The following is a 17,697-nucleotide window of genomic DNA, read 5'->3' as shown; positions in this document are numbered from 1 at the left end:
CATTTGCACAAACCTTTTAACTCGTTAGTATTTTTTTAATAAAACACATATGCCTCTTTTAAAAAATGAATAGCGAAGGGAGGAGGATTAATTTGCACTTACTGAACCAAGACACGCACTGAAATGTAGTTATCCTTTGGAGTTGACACTTACCTAGATTTTGTAATGCGGTTCTCCAATCAAAAGAGCATAGAAAATGTCTGCATTAGTAAAAAATGTTTACAGAAATGTAAGATTTCAGGGGGAAATGCTTCAAAAATGGATACATCAGAAGAATAAAGGTAAAGGGACCCCTGACCATTAGGTCCAGTCGTGGCTGACTCTGGGGTTGTGGCACTCATCTCGCTTTATTGGCTGAGGGAGCCGGCGTACAGCTTCCGGCCAGCATGACTAAGCCGCTTCTGGCGAATCAGAACAGCACACGGAAACGCCATTTACCTTCCTGCCGGAGCGGTACCTATTTATCTTCTTGCACTTTGATGTGCTTTTGAACTGCTAGGTTGGCAGGAGCAGGGACCGAGCAATGGGAGCTCACCCTGTCGCGGGGATTCAAACCGCCGACCTTCTGATCGGCAAGTCCTAGGCTCTGTGGTTTAACCCACAACGCCACCCGCGCCCCATTCATCAGAAGAATATATGCACACAATTGTATATGAATTTTCATGTGCCAATGCAGAAACAGGATGGACTTAAGAATGGAAAATGAGAAATGGAGAGAAACCAAAATAGGCAGATTTCACCCATCCCTACCCCAAGGCTGTACAGCAGCAGTATATAGTCTGGGATGTGTGTACTGTTCTGCTACAAAAAAAGGTCTCCATACTGTGTTCAGAATATTTTGTGCCATGCAAATACATTTTCAAAAATTGTTATCAGTTGTCAATTTCTGTGTTCTGTGTGATGATCATATTTTGTGGGAAATGTGTGAGTAAGTTTGGAGATGAACTAAAAATTCATAACAACATAGTCTTGGTAGCCCAATCTGGTCCAGCAGTCTGGTCAGGCAGATGCCCACAGGAAGATTCAGTATGGGTACAGTGGCGCTCTGATCATAATCCCCAGTGCCTAGTGTTCAGAGACATGCTGCTCTGATGCAGGAGATGAAATATGGTCATCATGACAAGTAGCCATTGATAGCTTTTACGGGGAGCTAGATAATTTCATGGAGGGATAAGGCTATCTAAACTGGTAGCAAATTTAACTAAGTGTGAAGAAACACTTCCTATCATCCTCTCTGAATCTCTTGCTGTTCAGCTTCATTGAATGACTCCAGAGTCTCCTATTTTGTGTGTATCTGTGTGAGAGATACTACCTATCCAATTTCCCCACATCTTGCAAATACATCATTATCCCCTCTCCCCATATCCATCTAAAAAGCTCCAAATGTTGTAAACGTTCCTCAAAGGGGAGTTGCTCTTGCCCCTTGGTGAGTTTGGTTGCCCTTTTCTGCACCGCAGGCAGAGAGTGGGACTCCAGATACTTTTTTATAAATGGCTCAGGGCCGCAATACCTCAAGGACCGCCTCTTTCTATATGAACCTAACCGAACCCTGAGATTATCTTCTGATGCCCTTCTATGTGTGCCTCCTCCTCAAGAGGTCTGGAGGAAGACAACACGAGAACGGGGCCTTCTCTGCAGTGGCTCCCTGTCTGTGGAATGCTCTCCCTAGGGAAATTCACCTGGCGCCTTCATTATACACCTTTAGGCGCCAGGCAAAAACCTTCCTTTTTAACCAGGCCTTTGGTTGATTTGATTGACATCCGAAGTCCTTTTAAAATGTGGAGGGGTGTTTTTTTGGGGGGTGGGGGTTATTGGGTTGTTGTTGTTGTTGTTTTTTATTCTATATTTTATGGTTTTGTGTTCTGGTTTTGTTCTGTGAGCCACCCTGAGACTCCAGGTATAGGGCGGTATATACATTCAATTAGTAGTAATAATGCTAATCAGTACTTTTTTCTGGGGGGATGCAGGGATATGCATACCCCAAAACATTTTGTGAATCTATAAGTTTGGCCTCATTGAGGGGCCGTGTTTCAATATGAATAGGAAACTGAGAGTACCCTTAAATTTTTTTTAGAAAAAAACCCTGATTCTAATAATTATAAATATATCATGCAGTGCAACTGAAACAAAGCTTCCTAATATATTTCTAGTATGCTTAGCATGCTTCCTAAGTACCATATTTTTTGCTCTATAAGACTCACTTTTTCCCTCCTAAAAAGTAAGGGGAATGTGTGTGTGTCTTATGGAGCGAATGTAGGCTGTGCAGCTATCCCAGAAGCCAGAACAGCAAGAGGGATTGCTGCTTTCACTGCACAGCAATCCCTCTTGCTGTTCTGGCTTCTGAGATTCAGGATATTTTTTTTCTTACTTTCCTCCTCCAAAAACTAGGTGTGTCTTATGGTCTCGTGCGTCTTATAAAGCGAAAAATACGGTACTTGAGGTGCTACTGTGAAATTTAATATATGCGTTGCTTTTAAGGTTCTGTTCAATTGCCCAGCTGTCTGTAGGCACTTCTATATTATACAAAGTCATATTTGAAACACTAATGTCAAAACATATAGTGTGCTGCTCGTAGTAAATGTACCTGTGTCCCTGTGTTAGTTCTGCTTTGAGGTCACTCGAGAGGCAAAAGCCAGGCACTTGCCCTGTTAAAGTCTGGTTAATCGGACATGGCTGTCATTCCAGAAACAGGTGGTAGGGGGAAGGTGTCTGTATTTGTAATCTAATTTTCTATGACTACTGCAAAGCATCCACGAAGGCATGGAACTTGGTGAAGCTTAACGTTTCCCTTCTTTCTTTGCTCAGCTGACGGGATTGAGTGTCTCCAATGGAAAAGACCAGCTTGCAGTTTTCCACACAAAGGACAACAAGGACCTAATTGTGTGCCTCCTCAGCATGCATCCAGTCAATGAGAGCAAGATTGGAGAGTTGATTGGAGTCCTGGCAAATCACTTCAAAAGGTTAGTTTGAGTACGCATCATCAAGTCTTGCTTTGGGATGGCTTTTGACTCCATTTCTGTAAACATCTGGATATCTCTCTAGAGTTTGACTCCTCAGGGCTTGCACAAACCTGTATTTTGATCATGTAAGTAGCTCTTTTTGGCTACCCAACAGATGTGTCAACTGTAAGCCAAACTCTAGGTGTTGTGACACCATGCATCAGTATGTGCTTCAGGTTTGACTGTGTAGGGCCAGAATGACTGCTGATAGTTGTCCCATGTCTGGAAAGAAGCAGTATTTGGTCTCAGCTCATCTGTGCCCTTTAATTCCCAACAGCCTATTCCACTGCGCCTTCTATTTTCCACTTGCACCCACTAATTATGTATATAATTTGAAAAGCACTCAGCTTTTGTCGCAAAGTTCTTTCACACCCAGAATCATTTTGACTTGATTAATAATAGCTGCTGCTACAGCGGCTCTCCCATTTATTACTCATCCTAGCTTTCCCTTAATCAGGCATGGCCAAACTTGGCCCTCCAGCTGTTTTGGGATCACAACTCCCATCATCCCTAGCTAACAGGACCAGTGGTCAGGGATGATGGGAATTGTAGTCCCAAAACAGCTGGAGAGCCAAGTTTGACCATGCCTGCTTTAAGTGAATTCCCTTAAAAGGTTCAAGCATGAAATATGACCAGTTTTGGTCAGTAAAAGTTGGCGTCTACTACATTGTTAATGGAGTTCAATATAATATGTTGTTATGGATGGAAATCCAAAATGGTCCTCCTTTTTGCAAAATGGAGTTTGGCCTCCTACATCCTTGACATGGTTTCATAGTAATCTACTCTTTATTAAAACATACCACAGGAGCCCAGTATAACTTATGTGGAACCTTTTGCTGAACCTCGTCTCAAATTTAAATTAGTAGCAAATACTATGATATTTGTAGGGACGCGGGTGGCGCTGTGGGTTAAACCACAGAGCCTAGGACTTGCCGATCAGAAGGTCGGTGGTTCGAATCCCCACGACGGGGTGAGCTCCCGTTGCTTGGTCCCTGCTCCTGCCAACCTAGCAGTTCGAAAGCACAAAGTGCAAGTAGATAAATAGGTACCGCTCCAGCGGGAAGGTAAAGGGCGTTTCTGTGCGCTGCTCTGGTTCGCCAGAAGCGGCTTAGTCATGCTGGCCACATGACCCGGAAGCTGTACGCCGGCTCCCTCGGCCAATAAAGCGAGATGAGTGCCGCAACCCCAGAGTCGGTCACGACTGGACCTAATGGTCAGGGGTCCCTTTACCTTTACCTTTACCTTTACCTTTACTATGAGTGCCTCCTTCCAATTCACTGAGGTTTCCCCACTCCAGATTATACCATTGGGTGTGGGAGAGAATATCATGTGAAGCAAGCTTTGACACCTGTCTCAGTCCAGTGCTTGAGACTTGTGGTAGATGCTTTGTCTGTGTGATTTGTGCCTCCATAGTTGTATAGGATGTTAGGGGAGCAGGTAGTACTTCTGGTGGGGGATATGTCATGTTCCTTCTGGGGTAGTTTGTCCACCTTTGGTCACCACCCTGCACCCAGCTCTCACCAGTGGTTCCTAGAAACTGTCAGCATGTGACAGCATCCCCAACCTGGGAATGGTTTTGGCTGGCCAGCTAAACCAGGTGAGGGTAGCTGATGAGTCTCAACCCCTCAGCGAGTTAGTGACTTCCCCTGCATGCAAAGACAGGCTCCGGCAGATTAAGCAGATGTGACCAATAATGGGTCCAACAGTCAAGAAGGTGGTTTCCACACATGCTAAAGAAGGAAGTGAGGGGCTTTTCAACCGGGGAAGGTGGCACATCTAGGAGAAGGAAAACTCTGGTCCTAAACTTCTGCTGCCTTGTGGGATATTTTCGGGGGGGGAAAGACTAAGGAGTAAACCCTACACAAATCTGGAGTGGAGTCCCTACAGCGGTTGGATGGCGTCTTGTATGCCTCTTTCTGGCAAATCCTGCAGCCAGGCTGCTGCCAAATGTATTGTTCTGCTTTTCATTGGACCATATCACCAAGGCCAGAGGGGAGACTTTTCGTCTGGGCCACCCAGGACCTCCATACACACGTCCTAGGCTTGTGCCCCAGAGAGATGCTAACACAGTGGTTTGACTTCACCCCTGGAGGCGCACACCTTTGTCTCTTGAGATGATAGAGGTCAACAAGTTTGTGCTGCAGGAAATTATACAGATACCCAGTAGAGGGCGCTAGTGAGGTGGGAGAAACTGCAATGATGGGAGCTTGAGATCTGCTAGTTCCTGACTTTCTTAATTCCAGCTACCCCAGTGCCTTTAAAGTAAAGGTAAAGGTACCCCTGCCCGTACGGGCCAGTCTTGACAGACTCTGGGGTTGTGCGCCCATCTCACTTAAGAGGCCAGGGGCCAGCGCTGTCCGGAGACACTTCCGGGTCACGTGGCCAGCGTGACATCGCTGCTCTGGCGAGCCAGAGCCGCACACGGAAACGCCGTTTACCTTCCCGCTGGTAAGCGGTCCCTATTTATCTACTTGCACCCGGAGGTGCTTTCGAACTGCTAGGTTGGCAGGCGCTGGGACCGAGCAGCGGGAGCGCACCCCGCCGAAGGGATTCGAACCGCCGACCTTTCGATCGGCAAGTCCTAGGCGCTGAGGCTTTAACCCACAGCGCCACCTGCGTCCCACCCCAGTGCCTTTAGCCTTTACCTATTAATTTACTATGGCATAATTCAAGGTGTTGTTGTTGTTTAGTAGTGTCCGACTCTTCGTGACCCCACGGACCAGAGTACACCAGACACTCCTGTCTTCCACTGCCTCCGCAGTTTGGTCAAACTCATGCTGGTAGCTTCGAGAACACTGTCCAGCCATCTCGTCCTCTGTCGTCCCCTTCTCCTTGTGCCCTCAATCTTTCCCAACATCAGGGTCTTTTCCAGGGAGTCTTCTCTTCTCATGAGGTGGCCAAAGTATTGGAGCCTCAGCTTCACAATCTGTCCTTCCAATGAGCACTCAGGGCTGATTTCCTTCAGAATGGATAGGTTTGATCTTCTTGCAGTCCATGGGACTCTCAAGAGTCTCCTCCAGCACCATAATTCAGAAGCATCAATTCTTTGGCAATCAGCCTTCTTTATGGTCCAGCGCTCACTTCCATACATCACTACTGGGAAAACCATAGCTTTAACTATACAGACCTTTGTTGGCAAGGTGATGTCTCTGTTTTTTAAGATGCTGTCTAGGTTTGTCATTGCTTTCCTCCCAAGAAGCAGGCGTCTTTTAATTTCGTGACTGCTGTCACCATCTGCAGTAATCATGGAGCCCAAGAAAGTAAAATCTCTCACTGCCTCCATTTATAGGTATAGTTCAGTAAAACCATCTCTCTGGTCATCTCACACAGAACAATATTTGCTTCAGTCAATAAGCCTTAGTTGACCTAAGTCAGTGTTGGCCAACATTTATCCTCCAGACCAGACAGTGGTCCTCCTGGAACCAGGAGTTTGCAAACTGACCTCCTTACATGTGTCCATGGCCAAGCTCCATAGTTAAGTTGGTGCCATCAAGTAATAATAGCTTTGCAGTTATGAAGGCATGGCTGGAGCATGGCACAGAAACAAAGGCCTTATACTGGGTCAGACCCATCTAGCTCAGTGTGGTTGGCACTGTCTGGCAGTGGCTGTCCAGGATTTCAGACAGGAGTCTCTCCCAAGCTTAGTTGGAGATGCCAGGGTTGAACGTGGGACCTCCTGCTTGCAAGACAGATGCTCTGCCACTGAGCCCTTTCCCATAAAAACATTCCAAAAAGAAATATGACTTGAAAGCATAGATCGAATATCTTAACAATTAAAAAAGTTTAGCCAATCAATTTCCTGAAAAGAGAGTAGCATTGAAAGATATTGATTAAGGAAGCCTATGGCGATCAGAAGGTCGGCAGTTCGAATCCCCGCGACAGGGTGAGCTCCCGTTGCTCAGTCCCTGCTCCTGCCAACCTAGCAGTTCGAAAGCACAAAGTGCAAGTAGATAAATAGGTACCGCTCCAGCGGGAAGGTAAATGGCGTTTCCGTGCGCTGCTCTGGTTCACCAGAAGCGGCTTAGTCATGCTGGCCACATGACCCGGAAGCTGTCTGCGGACAAACGCCGGCTCCCTCGGCCAATAAAGCGAGATGAGCGCTGCAACCCCAGAGTCGGTCACGACTGGACCTAATGGTCAGGGGTCCCTTTACCTTTACCTATGCATATGACAGTATCAGAAGGGGAGGAAAAATAGGGACCACAATTGAAAAACAAAACAAATCTCTGATTTGATGGACCCATCTTCCAACTACCCTAATAATGTGGATTTTACTGAGCTTTGCCACACCTGTGGTGGGGGTGAGGAGATTCTTTTCACTGCAGCTGCTCTAGAAGCCCTTCAGCAGCCAAAAATATTTTCAGCAATTTGCTTAATGGAAACAGTGGAATGCAAACCTCCACTCCCTTAAAAGAAAAGGGGGGTTCATATTGCATAGCAACTCCAGACAGAAATGCTTTTTGTCCCTCTTTCTTCTACAGTCAAGTTTATTGTGCTTTTCTGAACTGGGATCCTGATGCTTAATTTTATATCTTGCAGCACTTAATTGCTATGTCCTGTTGCCTGCTTTGGGAGCGTGGAATCCCAATGTACATAAGTAATGCACAATTAAAATGCTTTAAAGATTTTGAAGTTGCCCCACCCAATCCAAGGGCTCAGGCTCATAACTGTGTCCCAGATTACTGTCCCGAAGGCTTGCAAACTTAAGAGCAAGAAATAATGAAAGTAGGGAATAGTTGGAGAGACAAAACACAAAATCTAACGGGATACATGCATTTCTACACTGATGGGGTGTGTGGAGAGGTAGGCCAGCTAGATTGAACCAAGGTATTCAGCAAACAATGAGTCCTATTCACTTCATGTGGCACCCTAGTGGATGTGGTGAGAAAGTCACTGTGTTGGTACATCATGCCAAACCATGGTTTTGTGTAATGTGAGCATCAGGCTCCTGTGCTCCCCATTTCTTCTCTTCCTACATGGTCAGGAGAAGGACTTGGGGAGCTTTTATTTTCCATTGGCCTTAAATGCATCTGTTTGTTTCATTTGAACTGATGAGCATGGTTTCGCACCATGATCAGTTTCAAAACAAGCCAACTTCAGACCATGGTTTATGGAACTGACTTGTTTCAAGAAAACCTAGTTAGTGTAACCCATGATCTCCAGTACAGATGAAATGACAAGTCACATTTATGGGAAACCAAATGTAAAAGCTGCTGAAATCCTCTTCCTGGCTATGCAGGGGGACATGTGTGTATTGGAGTGGCAGGGAATGAACAGGCCTTGAATATTGCTACAATTCATGCATCTTGCTAAAACCATGGTTTAGTGTGACATGCAAGCACAACCAATGTGTTTTGCTTTGTTTGCTTGAGCTCTACCTCCCAGCTTTCAGATTCGTGGAAGATGTCTTTAAAAATATGAAGTCAGTATCTGCTTCTGAGGGGTGGGCTGCTGTTTGTCATGAAGAGATTTGAGGTGCCAAAGCTAGATTTGCAAATTTTGTTGTTCTTGTTGTTTAGTCGTGTCCAACTCTTCGTGACCCCATGGACCAGAGCACGCCAGGCACTCCTGTCTTCCACTGCCTCCTGCAGTTTGGTCAAACTCATGCTAGTAGCTTTGAGAACACTGTCCAACCATCTCGTCCTCTGTCTTCCCCTTCTCCTTGTGCCCTCCATCTTTCCCAACATCAGGGTCTTTTCCATGGAGTCTTCTCTTCTCATGAGGTGGCCAAAGAATTGGAGCCTCAGCTCCTTGGACATTATTGTTTAGGACACGACCAAATTACATCTGATGTATAAACGTAAGAAATCAAGAGAGCCCTAAAAGAAAAGGGAAACTAAGCACCTTTTGTTGCTTTGGGAAACACAATCATATGCTGTGTAACTCACCACTACTCACAAGGATTACCCTGCTACCTTTTGTGGCGTGAAGTCCCTGGTGCATACAAATGGTTTGTGAGTGACAAGCAAACTTTTGACAACTCCTGTGTTACAGGTCAAGGTGGAGAAAGGACTGGGGAGCAGGTTACATGTTGGCACAGAATATTTGTGCCTAGCAGACGGTCCCTCTGCTGCTGGCTCACTATGCTGTGCATACAAAGATCTCCCAACTATACCAGTCAAAACAAATGAGACTTGCCAGACACTTTCATGCAGTATTTTCCTCATTTCTCCAATGCAGTGTACACATGCCTCTCCCCTTGCCTGTTTGTTTTTCCTTCTCTTTAACCTCTGTAAAATGGGGCCAGTTCACCAGACTTTTTCATAAACAAGTGACACACGGAATAACATGAGCCACCTGCACACGTCAGACTAGCTGAGTCAGCTGAAGCTGTTTCAGGTGAGCCCAGTCTTGGGTCACTAAACATCCAGTATGCAAGGAGATGAAACTGGAAGGGTTGGTGCTGAAGGTACAGGAAAAGGAAATGGGTGAAGCAATTGAGGGCAGAGGGAAGACAGAAGCAGACAGCAGCCATTTCAGAATGACTTGAAATACGAAACATTCACCAGCTGTGGATGTTGCGGCTTGTGGGTGTAGATTTCTGGGCTGCAAATGGAGATACTGCCCGGCCTAAGGACTACTCTCATTTAACATCAGATTTACACAAACATTGTGGTGATGTTTTTCATCATTCTCATCAAAAGTACTTTTAGAAATCCCACCCTCAATCCTGTGCTCCAAAAACATAGTGGAGCTTTTGTGCTCAGCAAACAAATGCTATGTTCTTGTAAACAGAGCTGGTTTTGCGTTGTGGTTAAGAGTGGCAGCCAGGATCCCTGCTTCAAATTTCACCTTAGCCGTGAGCTCGCTGCGATCTTAAGGAAGTCACTGTGTGTTAACCTCAGGCCCAGCAGCTGCAGAATGGGGAAAATAACTGGTGTGAGTTGATTGGCAGAGCTGTCAGGTCCACAAGTTCCCCAGATGTGTAGCACTTCAAGAAGGAAGGCTTTTTGTTTTATATATATATATATATATATATATATATATATATATATATATATTAAAATTTTTAAACATAATTGCAGAAATAAAAAACAATGAAACATATATCATAACATATTTTCTTAGCTTCATTGGACTCCCTCGCGTCTCCCGCTCCCACTTGCATCATTGTCAATTCTTACCCGCAATTTATCATCTTGTTTACATTCTTGTATCCCATTCATTTAAAATATAATCTAATAATTCTCCCAAAGGTTTATATTTTTTCCTCAATCTCACTTGTCATCCTAATTCCATCTAGTTTAATGGTGCTCAATTATTTATGATCTAGCATCCTTCTTAACATTCAACCAAATTACAATGCTTTTTTAAATAAATCTTAAATTTCTTCCAGTCTTCTTCAACTTTCTCTTCTCCCAGGTCTCAGATTCTGCCGGTCATCTCGGCTAGTTCCATATAGTCTATCAGCTGCATCTGCCACTCTTCCAGTGTGGGTAGATCTTGGGTTTTCCAGTGCTTAGCGATAAGTATCCTTGCTGCTGTTGTTGCATACATAAAAAATGTTCGGTCCTTCCTTAACACCTTCTGGCCGACAATACCCAAAAGGAAGGCCTCTGGTTTCTTAGTGAAGGTATACTTAAATACCTTTTTCAGCTCATTATATATCATTTCCCAGAAAGCCTTCACTCTAGGGCAAGTCCACCAGAGGTGAAAGAATGTTCCTTCATTTTCTTTACATTTCCAACATTTATTATCAGACAAATGGTATATTTTGGCAAGTTTAACTGGGGTCATGTACCATCTATATATCATTTTCATTACATTTTCCTTCAAAGCATTACATGCAGTGAAGTTCAACCCAATGGTCCACAACCTTTCCCAGTCCTCAAACATAATGTTGTGCCCAATGTCCTGTGCCCACTTTATCATAGCCAATTTAACCATTTCATCTTGTGTATTCCATTTTAACAGCAAGTTATACATTCTTGAAAGTACCTTAGTCTTAGGCTCTAACAGTTCTGTTTCCAACTTCGATTTCTCCACCTGGAACCCTAACTTTTTGTCATTTTTAAAGACTTCTTTAATCTGAGCGTAGTGTAACCAGTCTCGCACTTTATCCTTCATTTTCTCCAAACTCTGCAATTTCCAATTGTCTCCATCTTTTTCTAGTATTTCCCAATATTTTGGCCATTTGGCCTCCATATTGGGTCTTTTTCGGGCCTTAGCTTCCAGCGGTGAAAGCCACCTTGGAGTTTTATTTTCCAATAAGTCTTTATATTTTGTCCAGACATTAAACACTGCTTTTCTGACAATATGATTCTTAAAGGCCTTATTGATCTTAACCTTGTCATACCATAAGTATGCATGCCAACCAAAAGCATTGTTAAAACCTTCCAGATCCAGAACGTCAGTGTCCTCGAGAAGTAGCCAGTCTTTTAGCCAGCAGAAAGCTGCGGCCTCATAGTACAACTTTAGGTCTGGCAGGGCAAAGCCCCCTCTTTCTTTCGCATCAGTTAATATCTTAAACTTAATTCTGGGCTTTTTGCCCTGCCAGACAAACTTAGAGATGTCTCTCTGCCACTTCCGGAAGCACTCCGTCTTGTCCACAATCTGTAGTGTTTGGAACAAAAACAACATTTTTGGCAATACATTCATCTTAATAGCAGCAATTCAGCCTAACAAAGAAAGTTTCAATTTTGTCCAACTGTCTAAGTCTCTTTTAATTTCAGACCAACATTTTTCATAGTTATCCTTAAAAAGACTCAGATTTTTTGCTGTTATGTTTACCCCTAGGTACTTTACTTTTTTAACCACAGTTAGTTCTGTCTCTCTCTGAAACCGTTCTGACTCTGTATCTGTCAAATTTTTTCCCAGCACCTTAGTTTTCTGTTTGTTTAATTTAAATCCCGCCACCCGACCAAAGTCTTGAATCAATTGTAACACTCTTTTCGTACTAGATTCTGGCTCCTGCAGGGTCAAAACTAGGTCATCTGCAAAAGCTTTAAGTTTGTATTGTTTCACTCCGACCTGGATTCCTTCCACCAACCGGTCCCCTCTGATCATATTCAAGAGCACCTCCAGAACCGAAATAAATAGCAGAGGGGAAATGGGGCAGCCTTGTCGTGTTCCTTTTTCAATTTTAAACTCTTCTGTAACCACATTGTTAACTATCAATTTAGCTTTTTGTTCTGAATATATTGCATCAATCCCATTCTCAAAACCCCGTCCCACTCCCATTTCTTTTAAATTTCCCTTCATAAATTTCCAAGAGATATTGTCAAAGGCCTTCTCCGCATCTATAAAAATTAACACTGCTTTTGTATTTATGTCTGTTTGCAAAAGTTCCAAAATGTCAATGATATTCCTTGTGTTAGCAAACAGATGTCTACCTGGGAGAAAGCCTGCCTGGTCTTTATGAATTACTTCATTTAATACTTTTTTGAGTCTACTTGCCAAAACGTCTGCAAATATTTTGTAATCCACATTTAAAAGGGAGATGGGACGGTAGTTCTTAAGTTGTGTCTTTTCAGCTTCCGATTTTGGTATCAATGTGATAAAAGCTTCTTTCCACGATTCCGGCGCCTTCTTCCCCTCCATAATTTCATTGCTGACCTCCATCAGTGGTTGTATCAGATAGTCTTTTAATGTCTTGTAGTACTTGGAGGTCAGCCCATCTGGCCCTGGGGATTTGCCCAATTGCATGTTCTGAATGGCTTGTTCAATCTCTTGTCGTGTTATTTTGCAATTCAGGATTGATCTATTTTCTTTCTTTTTTTTCCCCAAATACATTTTTATTGAGGTTATACACATAACAAACATACAAACAGATACAAAAGAAAAAATTATAACAAAAAAAAAGCGTCAGGGTATACAAGCTAACTTTTTCCTCTCTCTATTGATCTATTTTCTTGTGACAATTTTGTTAGTCCATTTTTTTCCAAAAATTGTTTAATCTCAACCTCATCTTGCGGCCGTTGAGTATATAATCTTTTGAAATATCTCTGGAAGCACTTTCTGATCTCCACAGGGTTCTGAATATTTCTTCCTTCAATTTCTAAATTTGTGACTGTATTTAGTTTTTGTCTCCTCTTCAACTGCCAAGCTAGCAGTTTCCCACTTTTATTTGCCGATTCAAAAGTTTTTTGTTTCATTAATTTAATCTTCCACTCTATTTCCTGGTTTATCAATTTAGAATATTGTGCTTGATGAAGTTTGATTTCTCTCAGGGTCGGCTGTGACTTCGGATTTGATCTTAACTTCTTCTCCAATTCTTTGATTTTCTCCAATATCTTGTCTTTCCTCTCATTTTGTATCCTTTTCTTTACAGCATTCTGTTGTATCAAGAACCCCCTCATTACAGCCTTACTTGCGTCCCAGATAGTTCTTTTTTCCACCGTAGTGTTCATGTTTATCTCAAAATAGTCCTTCAAGGCTTTTTGGGCCTTCTCAACAATCTCCTGATCTCTAAACAAATTGTCATTCATCTTCCATCTAAAGGAGCCGGTTGGTAGTAGTGTCATGTCCATCTTCGTTGCATTATGGTCGGAGCAGGTCTTTGGGCAGATTTCCACCTTTCTGACCTTGGGTGCCAGACCTCTAGTTATCCATATTTGGTCGATTCTTGTCCAAGTCAGCTGGGCTTCAGAGAAAAATGTTCCCTCTCTTCCCAAGGGGTTCTTCGTTCTCCAAATGTCAATTAAGTCCATATTGTCTGTCATTTCAAAAAAAGTCTTTGGTAGTCTGCCGTCCTTTATAACATTTTGGCTTTGTGACTTATCCATGTTAGTTGATATGACCCCATTCATATCTCCCATCATAATGATGTTGTCATAGTCCAGATAATCCAGCATTGTCTCATGCAACTTCTTGTAAAATTCCGATTTCCCTTCATTTGGTGCATAAATTCCTAATAACAAAATCTTCTCTCCTTGATATTGTATCTCAATTGCTAAAATTCTTCCATGTTCATCTTTAAATAAGAATTTGGGTGACAGGCTCTCTTTTGCATATATCACCACGCCTCTCTTCTTTACTCTGTCCGAAGATATAAATTCTTGGCCAAGTCTTTTGTTTATTAACACTTTTCTGTGGAGCCTAGTCACATGTGTTTCTTGTAGGCAAATGATATCCAATTGTTCCTTTTTTAATATGTGAAAAATTTTCCTCCTTTTTTCCGGGATGTTACAGCCATTTATATTCCAACTCAAGAGTTGCAGAGACATCCTGAATTAGTCTGATTATTTTCCTGGGGGTGGTGTCTTGTTCACTGGATCTTCAGGTTCCGAGGGTGCAGGTACCGCTGGTGCTCCAGGCCCAGAGGGTAATTCAATTCCCTTTTGAAGGTCCTCTCCGTATGCAGTCAAAAATTTATCTCTGTCTTCCAATGTTCTGATTTTAACCTTCTTCCCTCTAAAAGTGAAAGATACTCCTTGGGGAAATTCCCACCTGAAGATAATTGAGTTGCTCCTCAACAATTTGACCAGTTCAAGATAGTCAGATCTAAGATCCAACAGTTGTTTAGGGATGTCCTTGTAAATTTCAATTCTTCTGTCCGAAATGTCCAGTGACTTTCCGTAGTGTAGGCCCAAAATCTTATCCCTTTCCTCCTTTGATCTCAGTGTTATCAAACAGTCTCTGGGCTTCTCTTTCTTTACAAGTCTTCCAAGCCTGAAGGCTGATACGATTTTAAAGTCCTTTTCCTCTAAATTCCAAAACTTGGAAAACTCTTTAGTCAGGAACTCAGCTAAGTTGCCTTCTTCCGCTTCTGGTATCGACCTTATCCTAAGGTTACTCTCCCGGTTCCGCAGTTCTATCATGGAAAGGTAGGTCTGGTGTTCACCTACTTGTTTGCTGAGTGGTCTTACCTCTTGTTCCAAATTTCCCAGTCTTTGGCTAGTATCCTCAGCCTATTTCCGATTTTCTGCCGTGGCCTCCGTCAGTTCTCCAATTGCTTGTACGTTCTGTGATACTTGTCCAGTTAATCTATTTAAACATTCTGTGTTTTGATCAATTTTAGCTGTTTGCTCATCAGCTTTCTTATCCAGAGATTCTACTCTCTTGTCCAAAGATTCCAGTTTTTCGTAGATTTTCTCTAAAATAGAAGCAGTTGCTCCTGAGGCCATATCTTCCAGTTGTAATTGCTCAGTTTCTCCCTCCCCTGCTTGTGGCCGAGAAGCAGCTTCTTCTTCTGAAGGCAGAGTAGGTACAGATGATCTGCGTGCCTGAGAGGCTGCGGTTAAAGTTGTTAAAGTTGTTTGTCTAGTTTTTGGTCCCTTTTTTCTTGCGCCACTCATTCCAGAGTTATCTAAAAGTCAAGGTCAAACTGAGTTGTTCCCATGAGAAAACAACAGCCCAGATGGTAACAGTCAAACAGGAGGCCGGGAAAGGAAAGTAAAATAATGTCACTGCTGTAAATCCCGAATCCTCTAGGGGGAGCTTAAAATGTCTTTAGGGAAGAGATCAATTCTGGTAAAATTGCTAAAATCAAGTTTAAAGTCCAGGAACCTTCAATAGCAGGTTTTAAGCAGAGTTAGTATTAACAGCCACATTGTTTCAAACAGTGCAAACTGGTATTTCAAATGATGCTTCAAAGTAGCAAGTCCAAACTCCCTCAGATTGTTGCAATTTTTAATTCAAAGTAACCAAATCTGCAGACTGACAGCTCAGTTACTCAGGCAGCTCCAGAACCTGGGTTTCTTACTCAAATTATATTTCCGATAGAAGAAAGGTATCACGATGCAAGTAAAGAGCATAAAATCAAGTGCTTAAAGTCCTTGTTTTGCTTACAAGAAAGTTCAGCGGTTGCTCAGATCGATTACGTTAAAAAATTCTTTCTTTGCCTCCACTCCTCCAGCTCTTTGCTTTGAAGTTCAGTGACAGCGGACGACGGACTTCCTGTTTTACGTCGCTCCGCTTTCAGCCAAATTCAATAATTTTTAGTCTCAAATTTTGTAAAGTCCTCTTTACTCACGGATTGTTGCTTTTCCGAATCAGAAGTTTCAGGAAAAGAGGTCAGCGCTCACCGGCAGCAGCAGCGCGGCTTCACTCCGTAGGTTGCGAAACGACCCACAGCGCCGCTACCCCCTCCCCGCTCCGGAGCCCCTTACGGGGTTCCTTCAACGTTTCAGGGGTTGCTTCTGGCGCCCGCCGGGTCCCGAGACCACAGGCTTTTGCTGCCTGTGGGTTTCCGACGTGAGTCTCCACTTCGCCGTAGCGGACGACCCGTTTCCCACGGAGCTTCCTCTTCACAGAAGGAAGAGGACCGCCATTGCCATTCGCGCCGCCTCCGGAAGTCCCTCAAGAAGGAAGGCTTTTTGCACTCCCTAGAAGCAGTGCTTTCGTTGTGATGGTACTCAACATTACAGAGTCCTGTCACCTCTCCCCCTCTGTCTATGGCAACCATTCTGTGCTGGAACTCACAGCGCTCTTATCAAGATATGGGTACCAGCATTTTACCAAAATAATAATAATGAAGCACTTCCTAAAAGCAAGCCAAATTCAACACAGTAGGTCTTTTCCATCTGCAAACATGCTTTGGGTTGCACTGCACATAATACAGTCATACCTTGGTTCTCGAATGGCTTAGTCGATGAACTAATTGGCTCCCGAGTGCCAAAAACCCAGAAGTAAGTGTTCTGGTTCTTGAACATTTTTTGGAAGCCAAACCATAGCTAACAACCGTCCCTTATTTGGCAGGAAAGTCCCTTATCCCAGCGCTGTGTCCCGCTGCTGTCCCTTAAATTTCCCAGGTTTCAAAGGAAGCAGCTCCTCTCCCTCCCTGCCTGCCGGCCAGGGAGGAGGGAGGCTCCAACTGTGTTGCTTGGCTGCGTTGCTCACCTAATAAAGAGTCTAAGAACGACTGGGGGGGGGTGGAGCTTGCATGCCTTGTGCCGATCAAATCGGCTGCGTTGCCTGGGGACTCGCCTTTGCTCAGTGCTTCCCAGCGGAGAGGTGACAGTGGTTTTCCTTGCTGCATCCCCTTTGCCGGGTTGCTGCGCTGTGGGAACCACTGCTTGAGGCTTCGTTTGGCTGCTGGCTGGGCTTTCTGCCTTTGGCTCAGAGGGGCTCAGAAGTTGAACATACCTGTGTTTGGAAAATCCCTTATTTTGGCTGCTGATCCCTTATTTTCAAGGCTGCTGGTCCCTTATTTTCAAATCTGTAAGTTGACAGCTATGAGCCAAACGTCCTACGTGGCTTCCGCTTGAGTGCAGGAAGCTCCTGCAGCCAATCGGAAGCCACACCTTGGTTTTCAAACGGTTTCGGGAGTTAAACAGACTTCCGGAACGGATTAAGTTCGGGAACCAAGGTTCCACTGTATCTGAATGCTGAGTATTAGTACTTCTTATTTACTCTGCTTCTTTTCATATTGGCCCAGAGCAACCTTGAGGGTGCCTTTAATGCAGGAGTGGAGATCTCAAGGCTCTCCAGATGTGATTGGATACCAACTCCCATCATCCTCAGCCAGTGTGGCCAGTGGTCAAGAATTATGGTAGCTGTAGTCAATAGTCAAACAGCAGCTGGAAGGCCACAGGTTTTACATCTCTTACTTTAGTGTGTTAGATGTCCTTGCCGCTTGGACTCCAATGAGATTCATTCATAACATCTGCTGCTCAATTTTTGGAACTGCTTTTTAAAATCTAGTTTTAATATTGTCCAACCCTTCAGCTTAAAAACCTCAAAATCTGCCTCCCTCTCTTTCTTTCTTTCTTTCTTTCTTTCTTTCTTTCTTTCTTTCTTTCTTTCTTTCTTAATTTTA

The 17,697-nt window shown here is 43.7% G+C and overlaps 1 protein-coding gene across 3 annotated transcripts in view; it reads left to right on the top strand.

The window, feature by feature from the left end:
• MYO1D (myosin ID) overlaps positions 1-17,697 on the top strand; it is a 176,849-nt gene that overhangs the window by 112,551 nt on the left and 46,601 nt on the right. For 2 of the 3 annotated variants that reach the window (XR_013832410.1, XM_079949361.1), the window contains exon 21: positions 2,806-2,960. Coding sequence is in view for 2 of the 3 variants with exons in the window: in XM_079949361.1 (XP_079805487.1) it covers positions 2,806-2,960 (155 nt within the window). In the remaining variant the exon portion in view is untranslated. Of the gene's footprint in view, positions 1-2,805; positions 2,961-17,316; positions 17,450-17,697 lie in introns of those variants that run through there. The other variant, XM_079949362.1, reaches the window with a different exon arrangement.

Source organism: Podarcis cretensis (genome assembly GCF_951804945.1).
Source record: "Podarcis cretensis genome assembly, chromosome: 13".
NCBI lineage: Eukaryota > Metazoa > Chordata > Lepidosauria > Squamata > Lacertidae > Podarcis > Podarcis cretensis.
This window is presented reverse-complemented; position numbering and strand designations above follow the sequence as displayed.